The 19664-nt window shown below is 52.9% G+C and overlaps 4 protein-coding genes across 4 annotated transcripts; 2 read left to right on the forward strand and 2 right to left on the reverse strand.

Moving 5' to 3' along the window:
* Positions 1 to 389: 389 nt before the first annotated feature.
* N0V96_010018 (uncharacterized protein) lies at positions 390 to 1511 on the forward strand (the record flags this gene model as incomplete). Its single annotated transcript, XM_053197394.2, has 2 exons — positions 390 to 428; positions 645 to 1511. 2 exons carry the CDS (start codon positions 390 to 392, stop codon positions 1509 to 1511), a joined length of 906 nt encoding a protein of 301 aa, XP_053045098.2.
* Positions 1512 to 2625: 1114 nt separating this feature from the next.
* On the reverse strand, positions 2626 to 4722 carry N0V96_010019 (uncharacterized protein; the record flags this gene model as incomplete). Its single annotated transcript, XM_053197395.2, has 6 exons — positions 2626 to 2943; positions 3036 to 3147; positions 3205 to 3398; positions 3464 to 4011; positions 4217 to 4325; positions 4486 to 4722. 6 exons carry the CDS (start codon positions 4720 to 4722, stop codon positions 2626 to 2628), a joined length of 1518 nt encoding a protein of 505 aa, XP_053045099.2.
* A 3661-nt stretch (positions 4723 to 8383) lies between these two features.
* N0V96_010020 (uncharacterized protein) lies at positions 8384 to 9642 on the forward strand (the record flags this gene model as incomplete). Its single annotated transcript, XM_065758816.1, has 3 exons — positions 8384 to 8597; positions 8659 to 9240; positions 9305 to 9642. The coding sequence occupies 3 exons, from the start codon at positions 8384 to 8386 to the stop codon at positions 9640 to 9642; spliced, it is 1134 nt and encodes a 377-aa protein (XP_065612583.1).
* Positions 9643 to 10291: 649 nt separating this feature from the next.
* N0V96_010021 (uncharacterized protein) lies at positions 10292 to 12153 on the reverse strand (the record flags this gene model as incomplete). The annotated part of the gene is made up of 4 exons (XM_065758817.1): positions 10292 to 10557; positions 10733 to 11047; positions 11365 to 11650; positions 11758 to 12153. 4 exons carry the CDS (start codon positions 12151 to 12153, stop codon positions 10292 to 10294), a joined length of 1263 nt encoding a protein of 420 aa, XP_065612584.1.
* Between the last annotated feature and the right edge of the window lie 7511 nt (positions 12154 to 19664).

A 19664-nucleotide genomic window follows, 5' to 3' on the forward strand; every position in this document is an offset into this window, starting at 1 on the left:
CTATAGGCCCAATTACTCAGCCGGTGGGATACCGAGATAAGTGGGGTCTCTGCTACCGGAGCGGGGCCTCCGGACGCCGAGGCCTATGTATGCGTCCGCCGGTACACCGGTAGGATAACGGTAAGCAACAACGGAGGACCCGGACTTGATGAATAATGATGATTATAGGCAGAGTCTCATAGTCTTTCTGTATAATATGAATGGGGGATCGCCCTATACAGAAGAGTTGCCGCCGCCCTCACATCACTAGAGAGATATAGTCATCAGCATTCTGACGCCGACCAAGTCTTTAGCCTACAGACATCAGACTCGCCTCATCAATCAGGCCCCCTTGTTCTGTAGAAAAGTTTACAACCTGAGACAACCTATCAAGTCGACAAAAATAAACCATGACTACGGCTACCCTGAAGGATATTGCCGTTATTGGAGTAAGCCACACCCAACCTACTCTTTACAGATTGCATGAGCCACGCATCGTGGATCCCTCGTTTCCCCTCTGCCCCTACACTACGGATACACTATCCTTACACTACTAAACGTTTACGGTTACTCCGTCCCCATACCCCTAAAGCCTAACATAGGCAGCCCGATCAAACTGCACTGACCACCGTACCACCCATCCCATACTTACTACCCGACGTTAGGGCACCGGCGACCTCGGGCATGTCATAGTCGACCAACTCGCTGCCGCCGGCATCTTTAACCTTGTCGTCATCACCCGGGGTTCCAACGCCAAGACTTTTCCCCCGGGAGTGAAGACTGTCGCAGCTGACTATGAATCATTGGACGACTTGACCGTTGCTTTCCGCGGGTTTGACGCCGTTGTCTGCGTCGTTCCAGGCCACCTCGAGGCCCTCCTCCTGCGCATCCTCGAGGCTGCTATCGCCGCCGAGGTCAAGCGCTTCATCCCCTCGGAGTTCGGCTCCGACCATCGGAATCCGAGTGCGCAATCTGTGCCCCTCTCAGCCTCCAAGCTTCGAGTCGATGAGGCGCTCCAGAAGGCGGCTGAGGCAGGGCGCATCGAGTATACCAGCATCCTCGGCGGACCCTGGATCGAATGGATCATGACTTGCGACACCGGCATGTGCCTTCCCAAACGCAAATTCTACATCCACGATGATGGCAACGTTCGATTTGGGCTGAGCACGCGCAAGGCGTTTGGCAACGCGGTTGTGGGTGTGCTCAAACGACCCGACGCGACCAAGAACCAGATCTTGACGATCGAGGTGATCAACCTGACGCAGAACCGGATCATGGAGCTAGTGAAGGAAGCTCTGCCCGATATAGACATTGAAGTCATCAACGTCAGCACAAAGGAGCGCTACGAGAGGGGCGTCCAGAAGCTACTCTCTGGGGTTTTTGACGCGTCGGTCGTCGAAGACATCGTGCTGCGATTTGTCTATGACCCTGAGCTCCAGCTCACTTTCGACACTGATGCCACCAACGAATTGCTCGGGGTCCAGAGGTTGACCGAGGCGGATTTCAAGGAGCTTGTCAAGACCTTGGGATAAGATAGCTCAAAGGTTGAGGTTTTCGCGCGCGGGGGCTCCTCTACATAAAATCCGACGGGATTCAGTGCCGGTGCCTTGCCACGCGAGTAAGCTCTTCATTAAGCTAGCTGTCATAGGCTAAATGTCATAGTAGACTCTAAAGGCTAGGGTCGCAATCTGACCAAGCAGACTAGGCGAATACCACTACACCTGAACTGTGCAAGTGAACCTGGAAGAACTATCAGTCCACTGTCTACCCATCTTTTTATCCCATTGTCAAAAAGCATAGCGGAAGTGCTAACCTCTTCTGGTAACCCATGCGTCTTTAGGCCCAAGTCTTTAGGGCTTCTGCCGTACGCAGTAGAGGCCTTGGGTTTGGCTTGGTTCGTTAGAGTTGCCCGTGAGCACCGGCCTCCGATAGGTCTTTTGGGTTTTTCTCCTTTGTCACTCCATTTTCCCTCTTTTCCCTTTTTTGCTTTGTCGGTAAGTGGGTGGAAGGTTTCCGAGCGACCCGCACGACAGACTTGACACAGGGCGGTCAGATGAAGCTTAAATCGAGGACAGCCGCAACGACAACACCCTCCAAGTGCCGGCCGGATGGCACCATGACCGGACTTGGTGAACCGTGGCGCCGTATGCCGTACAGTCAGCCTTACACATCAACCACAAACAGACTAATTAACGCCATGACGCGCAACGGGAATAAGGGGTGGACGACCAAACATCATCTTTTTTTTTTCTTTCTATTCTCATACCTTGCCTTTGCCCGTCCACCTCGGGTGGACGGGCAGGCAAAGCATCGGACGTAGAGCCAGTCTAAAGCGTCCGTTGGCGAGATAAATGTAGCCTGAAACTGTAACGGGCATGTAAGCTGAAAAGCTATGTCGTTTGTATCGGCGCGTAAGACCCAACTCGTCTGAAACCAAAAAAAGAGTCCACGGACGGCGCAACGTGTAGTCGTCGGTAAATACGTGGTCTCATTGGTCAGTACCAAGATCTAGTAATGTACAATAAGCCTCCCCCCTTTTGCCCAAATGCTATATACATCTATAAGTATACTTTTTTCTTCAACAAGAACTCGGAACTTTTCGCGCTCTGTGCATACTACCCGCGTTCAGCACAGCCCACAGCTGCCTTAGTAGGTGTAGCGGAACGACTTGTTCTCCTTGTCAGTCATTGACTGCCAGTTCTCTGGGGCCATGTAGGCGTCCTCGGACTGCTTGATGGCGCCGCGGCGCTTGTTCTCGAAGCGGTAGTATGCGTACAGTGCCAGGGTGACGACGGCGCAGCCGGCCTGGGTGCCCATGACGGCGATCTTGGCCGGGCGGTACTCGGGCGCGTCCCTTGCCTGGAAGGTCTGGGGTCCGATGATGTTACCGAGCGAGAAGGAGCCGGAGACGATGGCGGCGGCGAAGGCACGCTTGGTGGCACCTCCAAAGTTGGCGGCAGTCCACTGCATGTTATGTCAGTCATCATGTCCAGAGGCTACGTGTAGTCTTTGGCCTTTCGAGATTTGGACGTCTCGCGGCTCAGAAGTGTACTTACGGCGTAGAAGACGGTCAAGGGGGCAACGACGGCGTTGACGAGGTAGATGCCTGCCAAGCAACCGGAGCGGTTGCTAACGGGAAGGAAAGACATCAGAGCGCCACCGATGATGCTGAGCAGGGTTAGTATTTTGCTTTTTCTTCGGACGCTAGATTCACTGTTGACTCACGCTGGGATGATGCAGGCGACGATCCAGGCCCACCGGTTGGACGTGTGACGAATTCCGTAACCAACGAGGAGAGTGAAGAAGATGCTGACAACACCGGAGGGCATGTTCATCAGAGCAGCGTGCTTGGAGTCGTAGCCGAGGTTGCGGATGAGGGTCGCAGAGTAGGTGGTGACAACACCGCTAGAAACGGACAGCTGCGGAAAAGGGGTCAGCGGAATTCGAACGCACAACTTCGGGGGCTACACGGGGCACTACGCACGAGAACGACGGCGACGACCATGAGGTACATCTGGGGGTCCATGAGAGCCTCGAGGATCTGCTTGGGGCGGAACTTGCGGCTCTCGATACCGGTCTGGTTGACGCTGACGTGCTTCAGCAGGGCAACCTTCTCGGTGTCGCTCAGCCAGCGGGCCTGCATGGGCGTGTCCGGGACGAAGAGGACGGTGCAGATGCCAATGGTGACGGTCAGGCAGCCGAGGACGACGAACATGATGCGCCAGCCGGCAAGGCCCGCGCCGGGAGCGATATGCTGGAAGCCGTAGGAGATGGCGCCGCCGAGGATCTGGCCGAGGCCGAGACCGAGGTACCAGAAGGAGAAGCGCGGGGCCTGCTCAGACTTGGTGTACCACTGGGCGCTGATGAGCATCAGGGAGGGACCGATGGTGGCCTCGAAGATACCCAGGAAGACGCGGGAGACGAGAAGGGACTGGTAGTTGTGGGCGGCGGCACCGCAGGCGGTTGCGGTGCCCCAGAGGATGACGTTGGCGCCCAACCACTTGGCCGCTGGAACCATCTGGAGGAAGTAGACTGCGGAGATTTTGTTAGTCTCAATGTCTCTCTTTTTCCTTTTTGCAGACTGTGCTCATGGTTCGAGTCTTGATGGTTCGTGTCTCTCCAACGTTCGAGTTTCTCCATCACCCCCCGAGCTTCTCCAGAGTTTCTACATCGTTCGAGTCTCTCTTCTCTTGCTTTTCTTCCGGTAATATGGGGAATAAAATGGGGTAAGGCTTACTGTTGGGAACCTCAAAGCAGAGAAGACCGACAAAGAGGAAGGTGGCAATGTTGGAGAACTCGTTGCCGACGAGCTTCAGGTCCTTGCTCAAGCCCATGACTGCGGCGTACTAAATTATCAGATATCATATTAGCATTGGGTCGCGTGGTGACTTTGTGTGAGAGACCAGTCCGGTTCGCAAAAGCAAGCAGGCCGCTCAGACATGAGCTAGATGAGAGAGAGGGTGTAGTTGAGGAAGAGATCTTTGAAGACCACGTGGGAGTACTCACGTTGAGGATGACCTTGTCCAGGAATTGCATGGTATAGCAGAGGAACATGAGGGGGACGAGGCGCCAGTCGATCTTGCGTCTGAGCGCGTTCATGTCCACGGAGCTCGTGTCGGTGCCGGCATCGCGATGGTCGTTGAGGAACTTCCACGCGGCGTCGATGTTGCCCGTCTCAGCGTGGGAGTCGGACGAGGCGGCCGAACTCACAAAGTCCTGAGGATTCTTCTCGTCCACGGACATGTTTGCTTTGTATATATGTCTTGTCTTGCTTTAGACGCCGGTAGGTGTAAGACGGTAGGATAGAAGAATAAGCAAAACAATGGGAAGAAATGTGATCCCTCCTAGATTACTACCTTAGCACTCAGTAGCGGGAAGGAGATGCCAAAAGCAAAGTTGGTCCGTCGTCTGGCTGATCGACGACGAGGCGCGCACAGGCTTCCGCTGCGGGACTGAAGGCTAAAGAAGGTTGGATTGGGGGGGTAAGTCGAGATTTCTGATCTGATATCCGCGCAGGTGTCAGATGGAAAAGAAAAAGGTTAAAGAAGTAAAACGGGATGAAGAGGAGGGGAAGTCGTAATGAAAAGGAGGAAAAGCAACGAGTGACAATAGTTGATTTGACTGATTAGTAGTTCGTCCAGTAAAAGGGACCCCGCCAGGAGATGTGTACAAGAATGGTATCAGAACCACTACCACACAGTCCACAAGTTACAACACTTGAACAAGAATATCTTGTTGGAACTTGGATGATGAGGAGCAGCTGCAGGAAAGGAGGAGGGCTAGACAAGACGAGCAACGTGCTACCTGCGTGCTGCAGGTCTCACCTAAGTACATATCACCCCATGTCGACGCAGGTATTGTCACTTTTCCCTCCCAAAGTCGACCACACCAACAGCTTAGCGTACCGTACGGCGCAGCTCCCCCGATCCCCGCCTGCAGCATGCAAGGTTTGCGTAGTCGGAGCAGGGGACCGGGGGGGACCCCTAACTCACGAGAAGAAAGACTGGGGCCCGATCCCCGGTGGCCGATGCATGCAACCTGGACCTCCAGTTCGAGAACGAGGGATATCCGGTCTGGCGAGCGATGGATCTCGACAAGTTACCTACTCCTCCAGGCTCCTCCCTCTGCCCCAAGTACGAAGTACTCCATAGACAGGTGGAAGTGGTGGCATATCCGTACCTCTCAGCTGAGGACTGGATCCAGATGAAGCCAGAACCCGGCCTGCTACGGGCTTGTTCACCCCATTGAAAAAGGTCCATTGAAGAGGCCCCGTCCCATTCATATCCGGTCGCATCACCTCTTAGCCTATGATCTGTATGCCAATACCAGTTCGTTTTGCGACAGTTGCGACGATTCTGGCACCTCTAAAGCTTTTGGGTCTCGTCGGCCCGCTCTTCAAAGTGGTTTTGCGCGGGGATCCAGGCTTGATGGCGACCGTAAATAAGGGCCCCTCCTCCCCTCTCTATTAAACTGCTTCTCAAGTTATCCCCATCCGCTCATCTGCGGCCTGCTGATTCTTATCGAATATCCGAGTCATCAACCCAGAAGATGTCGTCGTGATGTGGCGGGCCAGCGCAGATAGCTGGGAATTTTGAGAGGTCAAGCGGCAGTAAGGCAGTGAGGCTCTGAGCTCTCTGCAAATGAGAGGGCAGAAAAGGGAGAAAAAGTTCTCCTGCGAGCGGGGGCGTTGCGAGAAGCCGGGCAGAAATGGGGGCAGTTTTTAATAATGACAAGGCGACAAGACGGGACGGTCTAGCCGACTTTTACTGGACTTGTCAAAGTGTCAATTTGCCTTCTGCCATCGAACGATGTTAATCTTTGTCGCCTGCTTTTACTGGGGTCCTGGAGAACACCAAAAAAGACTCAATTGCGTAGGAAGTTCCTCATTACGCATACAATAACACAGTACTTACACTTTCGAGAAGAGAAACTTTCAACTGTACTGTCAACCTTCGCCTCGGCGCCGACACAACCAGTCCAGTCAACTGACAACAGAAAAAGCCAGGGCCACGAACGGTGGAAGTTTGACAGATACCGTCCGTGGTCCGTTCAGACCTTGCAAGTTGCCAACGACTTGCAGCAGACGCAATGCCGCTTAGCACCGCCCGCGTCCCTTTGCCGTCGCATCTTCTGCTTTGGGCCTAACCTCTCTCATTTTCCCCCTCCAAGAACCCCGGCTTGTCGGCCGTCGTAGGTTGTTGCACCATGGTACCACGGTTGGCGTTGCTAATCCAAGCCAACCGTTGTCTTTCCGTGGTCGCATTTAGTAACTTCTGAAAGTATTCTCCCGAAGAGCAATTTTGTTCCGTGGAAGTTTTCCTGTCCCGAAGTAACCACACGCATTTTACCAACACCACACCAGCCACACCCCCCTCCTCTTCGGATGGTACTCCGGACGGCATGATGGAGAACGACCGAAGCCAGCCCAGTCCCGGCCCCAGGAAGAAGAAATAATGTAATTCGGAAACCAGACTTGGGAGGCTTGGCAAAGCTTTAAGCGTGTAGCAGCCAGAAACCCAGAAAGAAGATGATGCATCGAATCGCAAGAAAAGGGAGCGATGCAGCGATGCATTCGCTGCGGAGCCTCTTGCGGTGATCCCCCAAACACTTTGTCTTTCCCGCGCTTCCGTGACCTACCTTCCTCTTCTTTGGAAGCTTCTCACATTTCATGTTGCCCAGCGTCACATTCGATTTACGAATAACCCGAAGACAGTCCACCCATCACTGCTGCGTATGGCGTGGCGTCACTGTATTTCCCTTTCCATGGCAACTTTCTCTGGCCGCCGCCCCATGTCCAATGGATGAAGGTCCCTGGCGGAGCCTGGTCATTGGGCCAGTGGCCGAACATCGAGACATTAACAAGGCCATGCCAGCACCAGGTTCCCGAGCCAGCACCAGGCCACAAAACCCTATCACATTGCACGGATTCCTTCCAGACTGGCTCAATCCTTGCGGTGGTTGAGACAATTTGAGGACCGATTGCCTTTGCCAGACAAGGCATCCCAGGTTTTCCCTTCTGCCTTGTCACTTGTGAGCTTTCTTGACCTGCCCCAAATGTCGTGACCTGCGAGCTTTTTCGGGGTGTTGAAGCAGCAAGGCCAGGCGGAGACTCTCGATTCCCCTCCTCGTAAGGATCGAGCTGGGTAGGCACGTATCCGTACCCCATAGCTTGTTCCTTTCTTTTTGACTTCCCAAAGTTCCCAGAAGCTCGGAGCACACATACGCAAAGCGACTGGCTCATATTTTCTTGTTCCTTGTGGATAATGTGATGTTCCCCAGCTAGCAAAAGGCAAGGTGAAGGGGCCACGCTGCACCACTCATCACACACATAGTGTTCAGCGCCACGCACACACACACACACATCCCACGCGCGAGCGGGCGGTAGATGACCGCACCGCACCACACGACATAATAAAGATTAAAGTGGCCATCCGCCCCCCTAGTCTCTGGGCTGTTCAACGTTGGCGGATGCTGTTTGTGTATTGCTACTCTCCACCGAATTCATAAAGTGTCCCTTGCTTTCGACCTGCAGGCTAGGATCTTATTTTACCAGTCGGCTGGTCGCATCCCCCCTCCTCCCCATCCCTCGCTTCTCCCCTGAGTCCAAGTCCCCTTAACCTCCGTTGGCCTTTATATTTCTCTCCCCCATTCGAGCCCGATTTTATACTACGCCGTTGGTCCCGCGTTTATTTGGTCTTGGTTTTCTTGTTGGAACTTGGAAACTCGTTGGACGTCAAATCGTGTTGGTTGCAAGCCACAGTTACACACCACATCGCGGAAACGCTAGACGAGTCACGAAAGACCTCGGCGTTCTTCATCGGGAAGTTTATTGGGCTTGTCTTGGATTTTCGACTCAGCGCCACGCAGCCGCTGCACCAACCGTTTTATTCTATAAACCGCCGCCATGGGCTGGGTTCTCAACGCCACGCCCGAGGTCGAGGCCATATCGCAATGGCCGACCATCATCGCCGTCGTCATCGTCCTTTCTGTGCTTTCAGTCATCGTTGTGGGCTCTCGTATTTGGATCCGATTTTCTGCCCGAGGTCTGGCTGCCGATGACTGGATGTCGGTTTTGTCTGAAGTATTTGCTCTCATCTATTCCGGCCTTACCATTGCACGTAAGTATCACGTCAAAAGTTGGATGTGTTTCCCACCAATGGTTCTAATATGGTTTATCAGAAACGAGATATGGCCTCGGTTTGCCCATCAAGCTTAGGCCAAAGGACAATCTGATTTTATACACGCGTATCAACTTTGCAGGTCGCCCATTCTACCAACTGGGCATCAGCTTTTTCAAGATTGCCCTGTTGATCAGTTATCTGCGTCTTCTCAAGGGAACCGACCAAAAGAACTACCGCCGCATCGTCTGGCTGACCATCATCTTGGTCTTCATCGCTCACCTCGGATGCTCATTCTCCCTTGTCTTCGCCTGCACGCCTGTCGACAAGTCATGGAACCCTCTCAAAGCGGGAACTTGTCTGCCCGCGGGTCCATCCTTCACCGCATACGCCGTTGTCACCATTGTTTCCGACGTCGTAGTGGCAGTACTGCCCATTCCGGTGCTTCTTAAGCTCAACGTCCGCGTGGAGAAGAAGGCTGGCCTCATTGCCATTTTCCTTCTCGGCTTGTTCACGACGCTCTGCTCTATCCTGCGATACCTCGAGATCAACCGCATCCAGTACGGCGACGGCAACTCGACGATGCTGGTCCTGTGGGGCACCATTGAATTTAACGTTGGCGTAAGTTCTCTCCCGGAAAAGCGTCCGCGAGCTTTCCCGTTTCCCGTGTCTTCCGGTGAACTAAAATGGCTAATGAATCTGGGCAGAATATCGTGTCTTCACTTCCATTCCTGGCACCCGTATGCATGAAGAAGGCCAAGAACTATCGCTCAAAGTACTCTGGAGGCTCGTCGCACGGACGAAGCCACCTCAAGGGCGGGAGCGGTACAAGCTCAGCGAAATGAACCACGACAAGTCTGTCTTCGCATCGGCGAACCACAGCAAGGGCGACAATGGCAGCGAGGAGAACATTCTGCCCGGCAACATCATGAAGTCGGTGACGTACAGCGTCCAGGTCGACGACAGGGTGGACAGCAAATCAGGCGTGCATGGTGGGATAAGCAGCGGCACGCGACGGAGGGATTCGCGAGATTCAGATGTGTAAGATGGGTGCAATTACCAGACGCATCAACACAATTTCGAAAGCACAAGAAAGCATTTAAATGGCGAAAATGTAACATGATAATGTGTAAAAAGGGACTTTATTTTTGGAAAGAAAAGCATCAGATTCGATAGATCGATTGTAGGGCGTTGGAGGCGCTGGACACACGAACCTTGAGATGTTTTGTTCATTAGCAGCGATCACTTCCCATTGAGGTCTTGATTTTTTTCGGAATTCGGTTGGGGATCTGACGGAAGCGCACCGCATCGCATCATCACTCATTCGCTTCTGCAGAGAATGATACCCTCGATCGCAGGCCGGCGGGAGCCAGATGGGGGGGAAACCTGGTCATCATCACAGCACGGGCAAGGCACAGCACAGGCACAGCACAGGGCTCTCGTCTTGCTGATCTCTCTCCACCGCGGTGGAGGAAGCACAACAGACCGGGGTGGTTGGGAGGAGGTGGAGGCACGGTTACGTGTCAAGAAATCACCCCATCACCCCATACATCCCACAACACGATGCTGATCCCCATTCCCGAGAACACGGTGTACGCGATCTTTCTTGTCAGTGTTTATATCATGAATGAATCAATTAGACTAGAAAGATTATTAGAGCTACAGGTGGGCTATCCGCAAGTTCCATAGTCCATTTACTCTTCATCAAACTGAAGCTTCATCTCCCGCTTGCTGAGGAGCGGACTCGTAAGGCTAATCTTGGGCCAGTCGTGCGCATCCATGCAGGCCCGCCGCGACGCCAACACGCCGGGTCGAGCTCTGGAGACCACAGCATCTTCGTAAATGTCCAGGACGGCTCGAAGGTCCGCGAAGCTGTTGTTATTGCCGCTCAACTTGGATCCAACGGTCTCTGCGAAGTCGAGAACGTCAAGGATGGCGTGGTTGGCACCCTCGCCTCTGTCTGTGCGTGCCGTCAGCCATACATCCTCGTCTATTTGAGACGAACCACCCTCAAGGGTATAGTAGATAGAGAGGCCAAGACACCCAGAATCCAATGCCGAACGAAACGTCTCGGAGAAAATGGGCAAACGGGGAGATTTGTCAACTGATAGAGGCACGGATATTGTTCAACTTACACATAGCCATCGCATGAAAGGCATCGCCCATCAACACAACCCTCCCCTTGGACCTCAACCCCTTTGGCGGAGGGAAGTCGTAGAGATCGAGGTGTTTCACGTCAGTGTCAGCGGGAATGCCGAGTGCAAGGGAACGAAACGGCTCCGACCACCCTTCGGCAAAAGACCTGATGAGCTCAACCTTGCCGGCGTCCGTCTGCGGATAGCCGACCGGCTCCGGCTTACCCAAGAAGCCCGGACGATCCGGCCATGAGACGCACAGTTGGCAGCTGTACTTGCCCGTGCTGTCATCGTTGTTTCCAGGGGCGTCAAGCACTGCGGTTTTAGGAAAGTGTGTAATTAGCCTTTCGTTCTATCTCCTTTTGGGCTTGTTCTCTTTTCCGCCCTGCGTACAGGCGCGCGCAAGAGGGAAAATCAATAGAAAGAAGATGGAGAGGGAAGGGGAGGTGAGGGTCTCCGCCCCAAGGTAGCACTCTCGGCTCAGGGACAACCCTTGCTCGGCAGAGAGCAACGATCTCGCTTTCGTCTTGATCGGGTGTCAAGAGCCACTCTCGTGACATGAAGAAAAGAGAAAAGATCGGACACTACTCCGTACGCTCTGACAATAAAACCAAGAAAAGGGAGTAACTTACTGCTGAGATAGAGGAACGTATCATTCCGAGATGATGCACCTTGCAGGAAAAAGGGGTCGAGCTTCCGGATTGGCTCCATCTCTTCGGGAGTCAATTGCAACTTGAGGCCAAGCACCCGGACCGGGATCCGGTGTCTCTCGTGTTGTTCCGGGAAGAGCTGACGCCGGACACGGGAGGGCCCCCCGTCGCAGGCGATGAGCACGCGACCAGCCACCGAGCTGCCGTCTTCGAAGTAAACAGAGACACCGGTTTCATTTTCTTCGTATCTCGTGAAGCCTTTCCCCCACTGCGATTGCTACTTAGCACGGGAGTTGTTGACGGAGCATTGCCAAGTGCCTAGTGTCCGACCATTGAAGAAATTCAGGTGGGTTTTCTAAGGGAGAGCAAACATACCTGAATATCGATATCTGTAGCCACCAAACGGCGCAACCTCTCCCTCGTAACTCTAATTCTCAGACTCTCCGGGGCGCGGGGGCTGGCGCCTTTCAGCTCGGCCGTGCTCAAGTCGAAGAAGGGAAACGCAGATGCCTCACCCCTAGCGACGGCAGCCTGGTCGACGTAGGCCTCGGGCAGCCGCGCAACAAGATCGTCTGGCAGCAAGGATCGCAGCGCAGGGAGAGACCAGTGCAGCGTCAGGCCCCAACCGACGCCGCGGGTCGTGAGGTCCGTGTCTCGCTCGTAGATATGGTAGGGGATGTTGTTCTTGCGGAGATACTGCGCGAGCAGCAGGCCGCTGACACCCGCGCCGACGATGATGACGGGGAGGGGTCCTTGCTGTGAAATTGCCATGGCTGCTGCTGTGCTCTGAGCTGGACTGGGCTTTTCTCTTTTGCTGGGCCGCTGGGCAGCTTGTTTGCTTGGAGCGTGCGTTTTCTTGTGGCTTGCCCGTTGGACGAATAGCTGGTCTTGGGGAGAGGCTAGGGGGCGTGTATAACTTTGACCAGGCCTCTTTTCTTTTTTGCAATGGCTGAGAACGATGGACGATAAGTCAGAATTCTATGCAGCAACAGTGGCGGCTGTGCGGCAAGCAGGCAAATGAAACGAGCAAGAGAGCGTACGGCACCAATGAGATGCAGTAATAATGTAATTGTATGAATGTTAACCGGCCTGGGCGCGGAACACATCTCTCAGATCTCTCAGAACTCTCCCACCAGTTTCTGCACCATCAGCCCAAAGGGCTTCACATCCGATGCGAGAGAACTCGAAAGTCATCCAATTTCGCGCAACCAGACCGCGGTCCCTCCTCGACCTTTATCGAACCACCCCCACTGTGGTACTCTTTTTGAACCGAAAACTCTAATCCCACTTCCCTTGACCCCTGCTTGGAGGAAATCGCCTGATGTCGAGGGCCCTCGGCAAGGATGGCCTAGCCAGAGACACCCATGGGGCGGGAGGATCGCCGGAGACCTTTCCCCCCGGGCGCGCCAACTGTGCCACACACACACACTACGAGTCTAGGAGAGACGCCGTCGACGGGCAAGTTTGGGTCCCCCCTCCTCCCTTCCAACGGGCGCTGTTCCTTCAGCGGCACACACCTACTTTGTACAGGCAAACAACAGGCACTGGCACACTAGGAAAGAGCGCGGGAGCGCGGGAGGGAGCGAGGGGGAGGAGAAAAAATGCTAGACAAACCCGTTTTGTTTGCTTGCCAAATGTCTGTGCCACAACGGAACGGTGCGTGGTCGTCGCCGCTACCACACCCCGGCTCGATAAGCAAACGGTAGTTTCAACCACACTTTGACGGTGGCCCTTACTTTCGAGAACTCTTGGGTTTCCAATCGCTTGGTCGAACGCCAGCTCATTTCAATCATTGGCGAGTTGTCGAGACAGAAAGGGAGTTGGGGGAGGTTAGCGAGACGGCCAAAGTACCTCGCTTGAAAGCAGGGGATGCCAGGTCAACTCCCAGGACCGCTAATCTCGGACAGGCTAGGAGGGGTGGGGGTAGATAGAGAGAAGGGCTGAATTGCAAAAGTTCACCTCTGGGCCCGTACGTAATTCCACCGAGGAACCCACAGGCGGAAGAGAAAAGTGGGAGATTTCGTGTTGCTGTGCCTTTTCAGGCGTTCTTGGCCATTTTCCCTATTTACGGAGCTCAACTCCCACAACCTTGTAAAGCTAGGCCCCCTTCCCCCAGAACCACTCTTTCAAAAGACGGATTTTCCCATCTCCCTCTTCTCGCCTGTGTCTGGCTAAGCATTCTCCTCCAGTGGAGGCTCCCGGGAAACAATGCCGTAACTCCACCGAGAGCTTGCACTGAGTACACGGAATGGATGTGGCAATCTAGCGCAGTAGCCGCGCCTCTCACAACCACTCACGACGGTTTCTTCAAGGATAGTTCACTCATCCCAATCCCTCGCAACCACGGTACGCATTTCGGAGTTCACAAGGAGTGCCTGGTCCTCAAACACCAAGCCTCCTCGCACTCTAAGCTGGCCCATTGGCTGCCTCTAAATCACGACCAGCACCAGGTCTTCAAGGCTTCACCGTCTCCAGACACTCTCAAGCACCAGATTGGGTGACGAAGGAAAAAGCTCGTCTTGGTTCGCATCTTGATCTTTTTGCTATCTCGTTTGCCCCTCTCAGATATCCACTGTCTCCATGAGCACTATGCTCATGATTCATCGCCACGCAGAGCAAAAGATGCGCCGAAGATGGTAACATCGGTCGCAGATCAGACTTTTCTTGCAGGCGTCTTTCTCTTCTCTTTCGCCCGCAGCCAACGACCCTTGCCTCAGCCATGCAAGGTTGCGGCACAGCACGCCGGCTACACGACAAAGTACGTACTCCATATAGACACCCTCGTCAGCCTGCTGCAAGCACGTAACATGGATATTCTTCGGTGATTTGCCTCCCCTTTCGCTACAAAGCCATAGATTTGGTAAAGCGCCGCGTTCCGTGTCACCTAGATTACCGGAGCCCGTCTCCTGCGTTCTTGATGCCTGCCGAAACTGCTACCGAACGGCGAGAGGATGACGACTCTAACCGTCTGACGAATGTCGAGACTGACAGAGAGAGTGCGTGTCAGAGAGCGTGTCATAACAGACGATGGACTGTTTTTACACAATCTTCCAGAAAAAGCCTCGAAATGGAACGTTACGCTGCCGGCGTGCTTTACTAGTCTTGAGTTTGACTAGTGGGATGGTCTAACCAGTTACCAACCAACCTCACCATCCAAAGTTCTGACTGGTGCCATTTGACAGCTAAACATCAGATCGAACCGCGCTTGCTAACAATACTCCGATCCCCAATTGTTGGCTCGGATTCACTTGATGTCTTCCGACCAGCATGTCCGCCCTACCTTCCCCCTCCTCTTTTCCTTCTCGATACCATCTGCCCAGCAGTCTGGTTCTTGCAAAGTTGCGTTGACCAGGGCTGGACAGATTTTTGTCGTGTGCATGTCCCTGCAGTTCCCACTTGTCTATATTCGACATGGAATCCACAGCCATCCATAAGAATCACACTATCATGTAGCTGGCATTGGACGACTGTCCCGCGTAGCCAATACCGCACGGCACCTTGTACATCCGACATGTACTCCGTACCCAAGCATGCCAGATCATATTGCACCGTATGTAACGCACCTCGCAGTTGTCTACTGCGTAGACAGTCGGTGCCCTCCCGACCAGATTGCCGGATCAAGATACGGCCCCGAAGCAAGATGTATCACATTACGGGTATACTCAACATCCTATCAAATCGCATCACTAAGGAAGGACGGGCCCCATTCGCCGTACCTGCCTACTAACATTTCCCCGGCTCCCCGAGTCCGTCGCAGACGGTAGCGAGGGGACGTAGCGAGTAGCCTCGTTTGGGAGAAGTACGAAGTCTGGACTCTCGAACGAATCTCTGGGAATTCTGAATGCTACGCCAGCGGAGCCCCGGTCCCCGAGTGAAGCCGGGGAGAACTTGCAGGCTGCAGCGAGAAGAGGTTTTGATGACCGACCCTCAGGGGGCGGATAGGGGGACCCATCAAGGCTGTTGGCGAGTGAGAAGTGACAGCAAGGGGACCAAGTGCGTTAGCCCTGTTCGTACGAGCAAGGGAACCGAATCGGACTGGACCAGTGATAGTCGCGGGTTGGGATTTCTCAACGGTCGTTGGATAGTGTGGGAAAACGGCCCATCAAAGAGGCGTCGATGGCAACGTCGTTGAGTGGAAGCTCAGATATCGACGACATATGGTGCGCGCAGCTACCCGTACGGATACTTGCCTCGACCGATGTGGGACGATGCGACGTAACAGGCGAGGAAAGTGATGGACCGACTTACTTGTACGTCTGCGCCTGAGAGAACTCCATTGCCAGTTGGTCGAGAACTCGAGAGTTCACATGGCTTCCATGTTGTCGACAGGGCTTTGGAAAGGATCCCGGCCTGAAAGGACCTGATTTGTGTCCGGAGTATTGGGAATTATTGCCCGCATACGCAGTAGTTGATGGGGTCTGCCAGGCACCAACGTGTGTACGGATACCACATGTGAGATACTTGGGAAGGACATCGATGGATTTGACGTACTCGACCGGACGTCCCACTCGTCGACATCCCAATATGCCAGGGGCGCTGTTTGAGCTCCGAATTGGGTGGCCAAGGGCCGTCATGCCACGCCACAATTGGAAGATTCCAGGGCTGCGAGTTGTGTATCTCATAGCATGCAAACGAATTCTCTTCTGGATGAGCAGTATGGGGCACTTCCCTCTCTGAGTGTCCTTTGAATCCCGGGGGTTTAATTATGGTCTCTCTGCTTAATCGAGGCCATTGTTAATTGATATCTGTTAGTCAGACTTCATCAGATCTGGCTAGACATGATCTTACTTTGAAGGCCTACCCCGAGTACAATATTCTCTTCCCGTGCCTCCTTCTTCCCTTCTAAGTATCTGTAGCTAGTATCATCAGCTTGAATCATCTCGGCTAGACGTGCTCTACTGATCGCGTGCATGTAAATGTGATCTTGTGACTGAGTTCGAAATCGTATGACAATCTTCGAGCACGAAAGTCTAAGACGCAGTAGCGTTCCGTCTGCAACGTACCTTAGAAGGATACAGATCCATGGGAGCGCGATACGGATATGGGTAGTTGCTGCTGGGACGAGGTCGACACCACTCTGGTTCGCTTCTTTCCATAACCGCCGGAGGTAACTGGAGTCTGGAGATTGGTTCGCGACTCCACGTGACTACAAATTGGCCAAGGGCAGCAAAAATATCGCTTGCAAGCAAGCCATGGGCAAGGATCAATGCCTAAAGGAGACTACTTAAGCGAAAATAGGCCCAACTCCAGGGACTATAATGCTGGATTGCGGATAGTTACCTTGACTTGTAAACGGCCGCCCGTTGAGCAGATAATATCCTAATAGAGTTTCTGCTCGGAACGGCTGTACGGCGGAAGCTGGTGTGATAAAGGCGAGTTTAGGTTCAATAGTGTGACTAAAACTAGTGACGGGAATTAGCGTATCTCGAAGAACCCTTCATTCTCCTAGCGTGACAGTTGTTGAACCGGTAGCCTTGGCAGGCAGTCTAGCTTCTGAATAACGTCTAACTATTAGAAGTCGATTATGGGTACAGATACTTGCGAATACGTACTTTTGATGTCACTTGAGAAGATCACTAAAGTCTAGGCATCCCCTCCCTTAGTGAATTCTTCATAGCCGACATAGTGAGTGGCTTCGAGAGACCTAAATCATCTAGGGAGATCTTGTTGTTCCTGTCACTCGGTCAAGCTACTGAGTCGTCTTCTGGGAAGTGATTTCGATGTCAGAACGCTCGCTTGCCGAACAACCGCAGTCTCGGACTGAGGTGATGAATTCTAATTATTGATATTAAACACTAGCTCTAGAATGATGCTTTGGTCTAGCCCTGCTATGGCTGTCTATACACCAGCGCCGTCCCTCCCGTCTCGATCATCGTGCGCCGGCTATACTGCTGAAGGTCTGCGAGACTCATCTTGACGAAGTCGTATTCCTCAAGTGCCTCCTCGGATGAGCGAGAGGCTATTTGCGGTGGCATTTTCAGATAGACGTCAGGCCGACTCATTTCACCTCCATTTTTGTTGGTGTCTTTGGAGGATTTGGAACGGAGAACTTGGAGTAAGGGGCGAAGTGTCGGTAGACAACAGCATATCACGGCACTACGAGAATTAGTGTAAGCTCTAGACAGGAGTTATCGTATATGGGCGTTGAGTGCCTACCAATAAGCCTCCAATCCTGTCCAAATCATCAAATCGACGGTTCCCCATGTGGGATCTTTGTAGTCAAAGGTCGAAACTTTGACGAGCCTTATGATGGTGATGAAGCAATTGCTAGTCGTAGAACTTTAGTAAGTCTTTTTCTTCTGTCTGCTCGAAACCATGAAAAGAAAGGAGATACTCACAAGCCGCCGAATACAAATGACGAGATGAGAAGCATTTTCTTGAAAGGTGACATCGTCAACCTCATCGCGTAAGGTATTGGAATGAGGATCAACACGAAATCGGTCACGATGCTGCCAACTGCTATGCTGATGTATAGTTTGGAAAGGTCAAGACAGTTCTTGTGTGTAGTCCAGAAGTTTTGCACGGGTATGCAAGCTACAATCGTTGGAATAGTCTAATTCTTGTGTCAGCACTTGTTCAAACTATGTATCCAATCACACCTTGCCATGTTCCATGTAGCATATGTTTATATCAAATTCCTTGTGAGACAGATGTGGACCCTTCTCAGACTGGAACTCCTGCTGATGTTTAACCTGACTTACTGCGTAGATTGCCCATGCTCCGATGAAGAACATGAGACCGTACAAATAGTATCTTGCACTGAAGAGTCCAAAGATGCGGTGATATAATATCACTAGTGATAGCCGTGCGCTTGCGAGTCCCATTGGATACATGATTTCGTTGGCAAAGATCGTCTGGTAGAATCGAGTAATGTTCATGGGATCTTCCTCGTGGACAACCACTTCGTGTCTACCGAGCCCAAACTTGAGCCAGAACATCGTGCCGGTGAACACTCCGACGATAAAAACCTGCAACATGTGTTAGCTATATTTAATGCAAGAGGAGAATGGGGGAATCCACGAAGATCTCAAGACTTTCAACTTCATCAACTCGTTCACCTAAAGCATTAAAAACTCACCAGAGCAGTTACCGACAGCCAATCATCCCAAGCCAGCCTTCGACCAGACTGCCTCGCCGCAGCAAGCCGGGCACAAACCGAAAGAATCGAGAGGACAAAGAAGATGATGTGAATCGTATACACCTCTCCCGCTCGGTTTTCCGCCCTAAAAGCAGCCTCTCGCTCCGGCGTCATGAGAGGCATGCCCTTGACCGCGTCCAATGACCGAAAGAACGACATATCGCGATGCCGGCTCCGGGGTATCGATCGGTCGGTCGGTCGATACAATAAGTCGCGACGCTTCCATAGGTGACAGGGAGGAGGAGGAGAAAATTTGATGGGAAGGGCAGCAGCGGTGATGACATCGAGGGGCAGACGCTGAGGAAGCACTAGAAGGGCTCTAGAAGGGAAAGAAAAGACACCTGATTGGGAAAGTTAATGAGAAAAGAGGAGGGGAGGGGATGAATTGAATTGGACAAGCTCTGAAACGTCGTGCTGGTGGGTGATCTTTTCCAAGCTGAATAGAGTTCGACACAAGGCATTCAGGAGGGTTGCGAGACGGGAACTTTGTGTGTGCTGCCATCCTTGACAGAGTACACGATAACGGAAAGTCAAAAGTGTGACCACCTTCGCAGCTGAATGTCCGGGCTTTGAATTAGAGGGCTACATGTTCCGGTAAAAGGAAAGCAGGCTGGTTGCCTGCTAACGCGTGAATCTCGCGTTATTCCACCAACTGCAACTCATCTAGAGCAGTTGACTGAGAACTCTCTAAGTTATGGCTTGACGTTGACATGGTAGAGTTTCTGCTAAGCAGAACTTCGCTTACGACGGCTCAGATCCCGACTTCTTGCAACTCTTGTTGGTATCAGTGGGCCGACTGATTGGTTCCCTTCTCTCCGGATATTCCACGTGCAACATTCCTTCCGTTGCGTTTCGACTTCTTCGGACAATACCCAAGACGCCGGGAACATTGTGTTCAGACAATTTGGAGACAGCTTGATCGGCCAACACATACACGTGTTTGATAGCCGGTAGAGTAGGTGGCCAGCCAGACGCGCGGAAAAGAGGAAAGAGGTGCGCTTGTACAACTCTAAAAGTCAATCAGGGATGAACAGGGAGAGGTCCTACCGCTGACGTCAAACACGAAGCCGATGGCCCGAAATGACTCGCCGAGTCCGAGGCTTTACATACTTCTTTCAGATAATGAGGCCGAGAATAAGGGAAG

This window comes from Colletotrichum fioriniae, assembly GCF_027942845.1.
Source record: "Colletotrichum fioriniae strain IMI 355084 chromosome Unknown scaffold_13, whole genome shotgun sequence".
Lineage (NCBI taxonomy): Eukaryota > Fungi > Ascomycota > Sordariomycetes > Glomerellales > Glomerellaceae > Colletotrichum > Colletotrichum fioriniae.